The sequence below is a fragment of the Choloepus didactylus genome, chromosome X, assembly GCF_015220235.1.
Source record: "Choloepus didactylus isolate mChoDid1 chromosome X, mChoDid1.pri, whole genome shotgun sequence".
Taxonomy (NCBI): Eukaryota; Metazoa; Chordata; class Mammalia; order Pilosa; family Megalonychidae; genus Choloepus; species Choloepus didactylus.
Window position 1 is genome coordinate 100,349,286 of NC_051334.1, and position 11,580 is coordinate 100,360,865.

The following is an 11,580-nucleotide window of genomic DNA, read 5'->3' on the forward strand; positions in this document are numbered from 1 at the left end:
CTAATATAGCAACATTTCTGTGAACTTGTTCCTACTATACCCATAAGAAATTAACAGACCATAGTCATTCCTGGGCATTCCCAGAACATTAAATTTACCCATGATAGCTTATCTGTTCTTATTAGATTATTGTTCCCCCTACCTTAATTGCTCTCTATCGCTAGTTCCCCTACATTCTACATTATAAACCATTTGTTTTACATTTTTCAAAGTTCACATTAGTGGGACCATATAATATTTCTCTTTTTGTGCCTGGCTTATTTTGCTCAGCATTATGTCCTCAAGGTTCATCCATGTTGTCATATGTTTCATGACATCATTCCTTCTTACTGCCATGTAGTATTCCATCGTAAAACATACTTTTTACTTACATAAAAGAAAAAAATTAGAAAAGTGTTTACTTTTACTTATCTCTTATTAATATAGTTTTCTTATTTCATTCTATGATTAGTTTAGCCATTATATTATGTTGATAAGCATACATTTGATTAAAATTCAATTCAGCCTTGTTACATTACTTATGAAGTAACAGCTACAGCCCCATCCTGTTTCCTTTTTACACAGGGGACTAGATGGTTACATGTTATCTGTATTAAAGAAGGTTGAGAGGGGCTTTCTGCTTTCTTGATAAATTCACAGCTTTTAACTGTTTAGCTTCTCCTTCAATATAATCTTCTGATATACGACTTGAAGAATATGAATCATCTGTCCCAGTTATTATAGTAAATCCCTTCCACTTTTTACCTTTTGAAATTGTACTTGAGTATTTTTGGGTAAAATTTCTGTTGAATATGGTTCTTCACTATCAGAACAGAAAGCATCAGGTGGTAATTAAGAGTAGATATAGAGAAGGAGTCAGCATCCTCATTATCAGATTCCTCAGTAGAGATATTATCCTGTGACACATTCATCTTGAGATATTTACTGATTTCTACTGTAATTTCTTCTTTGGCCCACTGATTGTTAAAAGTGTATTTTTTAACCTCCAAATATTTCTGAATTTTCCAATTCTCTGCCTGTTATTGATTCCCAGCTTCATTCCATTATGATCATAGAAAGTTCATTGTATAATTTCATCTTTTTAATTTTATTGACCTGTTTTGTGATCCAAAATGTGGTCTGTCCTTCAGAATGTTCCATAAGCACTTCAGAAGAATGTATATCCTGCTATTTTGGGGTACAATGTTCAGTACATGTCTGTTAGTTCTTGTTCATTTATTATATTATTCAATTTCTCTGTTTCCTTATTGATCCTCTGTCTAGATATTCTATCTGTTGATGAGAGTAGTTTATTGACGTCTCCAACTATTATTGTGGGTACATCTATTTCTCCCTTCAGTTTTGCCAGTGTTTGCCTCATGTATTTTGGGGCACCCTAGTTAGGTGCATTAAGTATTTATGATCATTATTACAGATTCAAGTAATTCAATAAATATAAGGCTACTAAGATTCCATTTTTCTGCTGCTGCTAGTTTAAATTTTTTTAAAAAGAAACTTGTCTATTTCATCTTAGTAGGTGAAATAAATTGCATGAAGTTGTTCATAATCCCTCCTTATCTTTTAAATGTCTGTAGAATCTGTATGATGTCTGCTGTTTCATTCTTGACAGTTCTCTCTTCTCTCTTTTTTCTTGATCACTCTAGTTAAAGGCTTATCAGTTTTATTGCTCTTTTAAAAAAGCAAGATTATCATTATTGTCTCTCTTGTCTCTCAATTTCAAAACTTTCTTCATAGCTACAGTAACCAAGATATTTTGGTACTGTCATAAGGATATATATATATATATATATATATATATATATATATAACATTATGGAATTGAAAGTTCAGGAAAATATCCTTATATTTATGGTCAATTATTATTAAGAGTTCCAAGGCAAGTCAATAGGGAAAACAGTCTTTTCAAAAGATGGTACTGAGACAACTGGATATCCATAGGCAAAAAAAAATTGTACCTTTCCTTAGTCTATATACAAAAATTAAGTCAAATATTATCAAAGACTTAATTTTAAGAACTGAGACTGTAGGCCCCTTAGAAGAAAACATGAAGGTACATCTTCATGACATTGTGTTAGGCAATAGTTTCTCAGATTAGCACAAAAAACTCAAGTGACACAAGAAATAAAGTGGACTTCATCTAAATTTAACATCTTTGTTCTTTAAAGAACACTATCAAGAAAGTGAAAAGGCAATTCAAAGTATGAGAAAAAAAAACTTTGCAAATCATATTTGATATTCAGTATATAGAAAGAACACTTACAGCTCAACAATAAAAGGACAAATGAATCAATTAAAAATTGACAAAAGATTTCAATAGACATTTCTACAAGAGGATATACATAATTAGTCATTAGGAAAAGGCAAATCAAATCACAATGCAATACCACTTAGCATCAGATGGTATGGCTAAAATTAAAAAGACAGACAGTGATATGTGTTGCTGATGATGTGGAGAACTTTTGTAATCCTCATTCATTACTAATGAGAATATCAAAATATCAAAAGGTGAAGCCCTTTGGAAACCAGTTTGGTATTCTCTCAAAATGTTATGCATAAACTCCCATATGACCCAGCAGTTCCACTCCTAGTTATGTATCTGCAATGGGTTGATTAGTGTGTCCCCAAAAGATATATCCACCTGGACCTGTGAATTCAACATCATTTGGAAGTAATGCCTTTTCAAATGTAAGTTAGTGATTTTGAAATTAGAACATCCTGTATTTCAGGTAGACCTTAAATCCAAAGACAGGTGTCTTTATAAGAAAAAAGCAGAGGGATTTACAGGCACACAGGGGATAAGGGCATGTGAACAGAAGCACAGATTGTAGTCATGCAGCCCCAAAAACCAAGAACACATGCGGCCACTAGAAGCTGGAATAGGCAAGGAAATATTCTTCCCTAGAACCTTCATAAGGAGCACAGCTGTGCTGAAAACTTGATTTCAGACTTCTAGTTTCCACAACTGTGAGAGAATAAATTTCAGTGTTTTTTAAGCCATCCAGATTATGTTACTTATTGTGGCAGCCAAGCAAACTAATTGTATTAGTTAGGGTTATCTAGGGAAACAGAATCAATAAGAGATATCTATAAATATAAGCTTTTATAAAAGTATCTCATGCAACTGTGGGGCTGCACAAGTCCAAATTCCATAGGCAGGCAGCAAACTGGCAACTCCAATGAATGAACTCCTCAGGTAGTGAAATGGCATCTCTGATGAAGGTGCTGCTTGAACTCCTCAGGAAATGCTTTGCTGGCTAGCTGAAGAAGAAGTGAAGGTCCTCTAACTTTCTTGCTTAAAAGTCTTCAACTGATTGGATTAAATCCAGCTGATTGCATTCTCTCATTGCAGAAGACATGTCCTTCACTGATGTAATCAGTCATGGCTACAGCCAATTGACTGATGATTTAATAAACCAGCCTTCTGGTTTATTAACCAGCCACAAATATCCTTGCAGTAATGGTTAGGCCAGTGCCTGTTTGACCAGACACCTGGACACCATCACCTGGCCAAGTTGACACGTGAACCTAACCATCACACTAATAAAATATCCAAAAGAAATAAAAACATACATCCTCACAAAACTTTTACATGACTCTTCACAGCAATATTATTCATAATAAGCAAAAAGTGGAAACAACTCAAATGTCCACCAACTGATTAATTAATCCACAAAATTTGAATTATTCATATGTCTTAGTTTCCCAGTTGCTAATACATGTAAGATACAATGGGATGGCTTAAAAAACAGGAATTTATTGGATCACAGGTTTAAGGCTAAGATAAGTACAAAATCAAAGTGTCAAAATGGCGATGCTTTCTCCCCAAAGACTGTTGCACTCTGGGGCTGGCTGTCAGTGATCCTTGAATCCTTGGATTTTCTTTCAGATGGCAATCCACATGGTGATGTCTTCTCCTTTCTAATCTGTGTACTGTTGACTTCTAGATTCTCCTACGCATGACTTCCTCTTCATAAAGCCATCGGTATTAGGATTAATACCAACCTCATTAAGTTGGGTCACACCTACCTAAAAATAACATCTTGAAAAGGTTCTATTAGCAGTGGGGTCCCACCTGCTGGAATGGATTAAGTTTAAGACCATGTTGTTGTTTTTTCCCCCAGGGTGCATAATTCAATCTACCACACCATTCAGTGGACTATTATTTGGTAATAAATAGGAATGACTTACTGGTACATGCTACAACATAGTTCATCCTTAACAACATTATGCTAAGTGAAAAAAAACAATAACAAAAGACGGCACATTGTATGATTCAATTTGCATGAAATATCCAAAATAAGAAAATCCACAGATGTGAAGAAAATTAGTGGTTACCAGGGACTGTAGGGAGAGGGAAATGTGGAGTGACTACCAATGGGTACAGTATTTCTTTTTAGGATGATGAAAATGACCTGAAATATATGTTGGTGATGACTGCACAATGCTTTTAATATGCTAAAAACCACTGAGGGATAATCTAAATAGCAGCATAAGATTCTCCATGGAAGTGTTCCACCACAGAATGTGTGAAGAACTACCAAAAACTGGAAGAGTGATGTGATGGTTTGAAGGCTTAATGGACTCCAGAAAGGATCATGTTCTTAAAGCCAATCCATTCCTGTGGGTGTAAACCTATTGTGGGTGGGACCTTTGGAATAGGTTACTTCAGTTGAGGTGCACCCCAGGTGTGTCTTAATATTGTTACTGGAGTCCTTTTTAAGAGGATGAAATAGAGACAAAGTCACAGAAGACAGAGAGAAAGACACAGAAGCTCAAGGACAAAGCCATGGAAGCAAGAAGCCAAAAGCAATGAAGCCCAGAAGAGAAGGGAGAGACCAACAGACACCATCACGTGCCTTGCTATCTGACAGAGGAGACCAGGGGGACAGTGGAACATTCAGAATTATGTGGAAATTGAACAAACACTCTTATACAACAGTGGCTCAAAAAGAAATCAAAAGAGAAATTAGGAAATATCTGTGAAGAAAAAAAAGAGAGTAGATGTAGTAACTAAAATCAAAAATATAAAGAGGAATATTACTATACTACTGAACTCCCAGAGATAAAAAAGATTATAAGAGGTGTATTAGTCAGGGTTCTCTAGGGAAGCATTTACATTTATTTGTTATCAAAGAGAAGCATAAATTTTCCCTCAGTCATCTGCTTATTTCAATTCTCAGTTTCCCTTATACCTGGAGAACTGTTCTTCATGTGTTACATTTCTGAATAGACAGTCAATGATGGAAGAAAAGAACAAGATACAATGGCCAGTATCTGGAATTTTCTTCTTTTGACATTCTAAACCAGAAATGTTCTTTAATTATCTTCCCATCACATAACCGCTTCTAAACCCTTATTGTGTAACATTAATCCTGCTCCTGAAATCTGCCTTCCTCCAACAGTCCCCCCCACCCCCCCAAACACATAGAGCAAATATATATGCAAGTCCTACCAATTATAGATGAGCTGGGCTGATGATATTGCTTGTTTGGTGATAATTCTATAAAAGTGACTAATGGAGAATTTTATCGTTGGGAATAGTTTGAATAGCATTGGCCCTACTTGTATTTTTTTAAAGATTAGCTAATAGTGCCCAGCTGTAAAATCACCTTTGCCTGGTGTTTTTTTTCCAGGGCATATGTGTGATAACTTTATGATCTGTTCTATGGCAATTGTTCTTCCACTTTTCCTTTGAATAAAATTGGTAATTCTTATTTTGCTAGGAAATTGTCCATTTCCTCTAAATTTTCATATAATTGGTAAAATAAATAAATTCCTGCAGCATTTTTGAAATGTCTGATGGTATATATTAATATTTAATAATGCACATAGTCTTTAATTGTGCAATCCCTACTTCTGAGAATCTAGCTAGTAGAAATAGAGCAATAATGCATAAAATTATTTGAGTAAGCATTGTAGCATTGTGTGTCATGGCAAGAAAATAACTGGAAGCAGCACCAATGTCTAATAAAAAATAAATTATTTAATATCTTTTAAGTGTCATGAAAAAGCATAAAGTTCACAGTTTTAAAAATTATCTTTTTAGTTCTTATTCTAAGTGATATGACTTTAACTCAAGATTTTTAATCAGAAAATGTGGTTTGTATGGATTGCCCTGTATAAGAAATACACTCAGTAAAAAGGCCTTCACAAGGAGAAAGAGATTTGTCTGTCTGCTAACTGAATGATACTGCTCTATTTCAATGAACCATAACCAAAAATGCCTTCATTCTACAGCATATATGCTATTTTAAAATCTAAATAGACTGGATTGGGAATATATAGTAATTGCATAGCATTCTATGGATTTATTTTAAATTAATAGAATTTCATTAAAAGAGCACCCTGAGATACCCAACTAAACCAAAATATATCTAAAGCTACTATATTATTTTAACTTTGTTTTTAAATATCCAGGTTTTTTCACAATCAAATGCATGATTTTTTCAATTCAATAATGATTTAGTATATGATGCAAAAAAAAAAAAAAACGTTAAACCATTGTTTTGTTTTGTTTTGTTTTTAACATATATTCCTTAATTTCCTATAAACCTCCTAGGGTTATTAAAGTAGAAATTACAGCTACAGTCTTGAACAAATATCTAAACTATCGTTTTCTAATTTAAAAATGCTGAAATTTTGATTAAACAGTGGAGAATGAGTTATTCTGGTTTACTGACGACTTAGCAGAAATCCCTTTTCATTGTAAATTCAGTTGAAACTTCTTTTTATAAGTTTCTTGCATTAGAAAGTACTGTGTAATAAACACAGTTTACTCTTTCTTTGCTGATTAATCATACCAAAGTGCCTCACAATTATCATCCAGAGCAAAAATTCTCATGGCTCAGGGTGAAGTTTTTGGAAGTATAGAAAAAATTGCCACTGGTCCCAAAATTTTACTCTAGAAATTCCTTTCTATAATACATTTGTGATCTCAAATCGTTCTCTTACACTTTTGCTCTTTTTTGTCTAAAAATTATGATCAAGTTCTAGATAATAAAGTTTTTACTTTGCAATATTTTGTTCAGCCATCCCAGTTTTCATTCAAAAGAGCAGTAAAATTGCATTTATAGTGAAATCCTAACAACTTGCACAGCTGAGACTTTTAATTGGAAACACAGTATCAAGTGTCTGTTGACAAGGCAGAAAAATAAATTTCCAACTCCCCTCTTCTTCCACCCAGGCTGACATATTACTATAAACTGTAAATAACAATGTGTAATGGAATACATTTAGAATGCCGGTTGTCCATGATTCTTTCCTTATGTAAAATATTTTAGTTATTTAGAAAGGCTCAGAGATGCTCCAATCAACTGCCTTTAGGAATCCAGGTGGGGCATTTTTTAATAGATTTTAATATATGAATCAGATTTACATACACTATAAGATTGCCTTTAATGTATAATAAAAATAATGTAGAAATGTTCCATATCTGATTTTTTATTCTAGAGATTCTCCTCAATGTGAATATTAAAATGATTAAACAAAGTATTGGCAAAAATGCTTTTCTTTTTTTTTTTTTCCATAAGCATCTGTTTAGGAGAGGCAAATCTATTAAAATTCATTTATTTCAAAGCAGTTCAAAGTTTATGATCCTTGATCTGATTAAAATATTACTATAATTTAGAAGGATTATAGTGCAATGATGCAGAATGGCTGGTAAATGTAAAGAGGAGGTTATTTTGAATAGAAGTGTTTTTAACAGCCCAATTCTGTCTATAATCTCAGAGAAAATACATATAAATGAATTTGAATATGGACATGATTTAGATGGCTACATGAACAAATGAAAACATTGGTTTGATTCAGTGATGGGATTGTGGGAATAATTCTCTTGGATTTTTGTTATTTTAATATAGCATTTTCAATAAAGTAATAGTTTTTTAAATGAGAAAAAGGAAGGACATTTATAAAAATTATGTTCAAAATACAATAAACTAAGCTGGCATTCTTAAGTGTTTCTCCATGTTATTAACTGTGGTCATACTGTAAGTTCAGTTTTATTAGTACATTCCCATAGTTTTTTGTTCTTGCCTTCTCTAACATATTCTCCTTGTCTTAGCTAAGCAAGAACCTTAGAAAGCAAGCAAAAGAACATGATAAATAAAATTACCTAATATTTGAGTAAATAAAGAGGGTAATTTTTTATCTTTAGTCAGCTATACAGTTTAATAGAAAATGTAAAATGTAAAAAACATGAAGCAAAACATGAAATTATCCTATTATTTAGGAAAACGCCCTTTGGGGTGATGTTATTATCTTGCATTATTTTTTCCCTGGATCTTTTCAAGCCTAATAGGAATGATATATGTTTTATTTGGATTTTATTTTGAGGATTGTGGCCGGGTATGGGGCCATGTAGGGGTGTGGAAGGGGCTAGGTGAAGAATTGCTTGTATGTTTTAGACATTGGCAAATTTCTGAAGATGGCTAAAATTCCTCTCCAAAACAGTTTCTCACATACCCTAAAGAGAAATACCGAGAAATCTGAGTTGGATCTAACTTCATGGCAATCTACCATGAAATAGCTTAAAGTTGACAGCCCCTGTTGAAATTCATAATTAATTGTGGAAAGTGCCTATATATTTACAGTTGTTTCATCTATAAATATGAATTACACATTTTTCATTGATTCTGCAAAGCTTCTTTCTCTTTAACTATATTTTGTAACTGTGATTATGGAGGCAGCATCCCACCTTCAAAGTTTCGTGGCACTAAGTATGATTAAAAGCCATTTTACTGCTCTCCAATCATAGAACCTTGTATTACTGGGGCAGAGAAAAGAGCTCCTTAGTTAGTACTTGGGGATAATGCTGCCATTATGTTGGAGATCAGTGGAGTAATGGTAGCAAGGTAAAGGCCAGACACAACATGGCCCTGTGTTCTATTTGACCCTGTGATCATTTAGCAATGGATTGGGGGCCAAGTACAGTTGTCAACTTTGCCTTTCCAATGTATTCAGGAAAGTATGCAACCTATATCCTCCTTCCTAAGCAAAAGTGACTCAGGACTTAGTTTTTTAAAACTTCAGAGTTCTTTCCACCCAGTAGCCACATCCTTCTGTGAATTTGGGATCAGGAGCCTAAAGACTAAATTTGAAAATAATAGCAGTAATTGAATAAAATTTTAAAAATTAAGAAAAGAAAAATAAAAAATCTAAAAACCATCTTAATTTAAAAAGAAAAAATCTTAGCACTGAGTACGCGGGAAGTTACTTAGCACGGTTCCGGGTTTCCTCGTGCCCCGCCCGCCGTCCCTACCATAACTACAGGCTCTCGGTCCCTTAGTCCTGCGGTGAGCAAACCCTGTCCATCCGTCCACGTTCTGCCCACCAGCCGCGCTTCTGCCCTTTCCTTCTGACTCCGCCCCGCATCTGTCCGGAACCGCCTTGCGTCTGAGCTGACCCACTGCGCGTCTGCCAGTCAGTTCCTCTGGACCTGCCGGGAGTCTTAGGCTGCCGAGATCTGCGCGCTTCACTCGGTCCGTAACCAGTGGGCATCTTGGGTATCTGGGCGGTCTCCGGTCCCCCGCGCGTGTCTGTCTTTCTGTCTCTCTTTCTGAACCGCCTTTTCAGCCAGCCTGCCGGTCCCAGCGCACCAAGTGTCTCTTCTGCCCTTTCACTAACGCTGAGTGTCTGGAGCAGCCTTAGTTCGCTGCCAGCCCGCCTGAGACTGGTCAGGCTGCCGGCGGAGGAATACACGCTCGGCCTCTGTCCTCTCTTATCTAATTTTAAACCAACCGCAGCTTAAGGCCTGTATCTATACAGACAACGGGTCTCAAGGCCTCCATCGGCAAGGCTAGATTTGGGGAGGATTTCTTACAATTCAACGGGAAAAGGGAAATTTGTTTTCTAAGACTGGCTTTTGAAACTGGTTTTGAGGCTGAAGGGGTGAACGCTGTAATTCCTCTTAGGGAGAACAGGTTTGTTATAGGGGCACCTTTTTGTCTGATGCATTTGTTCTAAGCCTGCTGACCAGTTGTTTCTGAACTTCATTTTCTCAGCCTCGACAGTGATTCTGAGTCTGCTTTTAAGCTTCCTTCTCCTTGGCATTTTTCTGTTCGTGAACAGCTGCTTGGCCCATAGTTTAGAGAAAGCAGCCTTTTTTTTCCCCCCGTCCCAGGAGAGTCTCCTCTCTGTGCTCAGAGGGATGGGGAGTGGGGAACCTAATACTGCTGGCAAGAAAAAGAAATACCTCAAGGCCGCACTGTATGTAGGTGACTTGGACCCAGACGTCACTGAGGACATGCTATATAAGAAGTTCAGGCCTGCTGGCCCTTTGCGCTTCACCCGAATCTGCCGTGACCCAGTGACCCGCAGCCCCTTGGGCTACGGCTATGTTAACTTCCGCTTTCCTGCGGATGCTGAATGGGCTCTGAACACCATGAATTTTGATTTGATTAATGGCAAACAATTCCGCCTCATGTGGTCTCAGCCAGATGACCGCTTAAGAAAGTCTGGAGTTGGAAACATCTTCATCAAAAACCTGGACAAATCCATAGACAATAGGTCCCTTTTTTATTTATTTTCTGCTTTTGGGAACATTCTCTCTTGCAAAGTCGTATGCGATGATAAAGGCTCAAAAGGTTATGCCTATGTGCACTTTGACACCCTGGCTGCAGCCAACAGAGCAATCTGGCATATGAATGGAGTGCGACTCAACAACCGTCAGGTGTACGTTGGCAGATTCAAATTCCCGGAAGAGCGGGCAGCAGAAGTCAGAACCAGGGATAGAGCAAGTTTCACCAACGTTTTCATTAAAAACTTTGGCGAGGACATGGATGAAGAAAAACTGAAGGAACTTTTCAGTGAATATGGGCCAACTGAGAGTGTTAAGGTGATAAAAGATGCCAGCGGGAAATCCAAAGGTTTTGGATTTGTGAAATATGAGACACACGAGGCTGCCCAAAAGTCTGTGCTAGAACTGCACGGGAAGTCCATTGGTGGGAAAGCGCTTTATGTGGGGCGAGCGCAGAAGAAAATTGAACGCCTGGTTGAGTTAAGGCGGAGATTTGAACGTTTGCGATTAAAGGAAAAAAGGCCTCCAGGGGTGCCTATCTATATTAAGAATCTGGATGAGACCATAGATGATGAAAAACTGAAGGAGGAATTTTCTTCCTTTGGATCAATTAGACGGGCCAAGGTGATGACGGAAGTGCAGCAAGGCAAAGGGTTTGGTGTGGTCTGCTTTTCCTCTTTTGAAGAGGCTACCAAAGCAGTAGATGAGATGAATGGTCACATAGTGGGCTCCAAGCCCCTGCATGTTACCCTGGGCCAGGCCAAGTGCAGGTGGTGAGAATGCAAATGCTTAGTTTGTTTCAGCCTTAAGTTGGTGCCTACTTAGTTTGGGATCCTTTGTGTGTATGCCAATTTGCAGGTTTTTTTTTTTTTTTTTAAGTGAATGTTGTTTTTTGTGGGGAGGGTGAGTGAAATTTAGAAAACCTTGCTCATTTTAGTGAAGAACATAATTTCTAATTATAAAATTGTCATTTTATACTACTTTTTGATATAATATCCTTAAGAATGTGCAGAATAAAGTTTATTTCCTGCCACGTAATTTTCCTGAACCAGCCAAGGTGAGGT

At 36.5% G+C, this 11,580-nt stretch overlaps 1 protein-coding gene across 1 annotated transcript; it reads left to right on the top strand.

Annotated features, from left to right (window-relative positions):
• Nucleotides 1–9,448: 9,448 nt before the first annotated feature.
• On the top strand, nucleotides 9,449–11,293 carry PABPC5 (poly(A) binding protein cytoplasmic 5). Its single transcript, XM_037821770.1, has 2 exons — nucleotides 9,449–9,479; nucleotides 10,002–11,293. The coding sequence occupies exon 2, from the start codon at nucleotides 10,148–10,150 to the stop codon at nucleotides 11,291–11,293; it is 1,146 nt and encodes a 381-aa protein (XP_037677698.1). The 5' UTR covers nucleotides 9,449–9,479; nucleotides 10,002–10,147.
• Nucleotides 11,294–11,580: the final 287 nt, after the last annotated feature.

Coding starts and splice junctions, on each gene's coding strand:
- PABPC5 (XM_037821770.1), top strand. CDS start 10,148: ATGGGGAGTGGGGAACCTAATACTGCTGGCAAGAAAAAGAAATACCTC.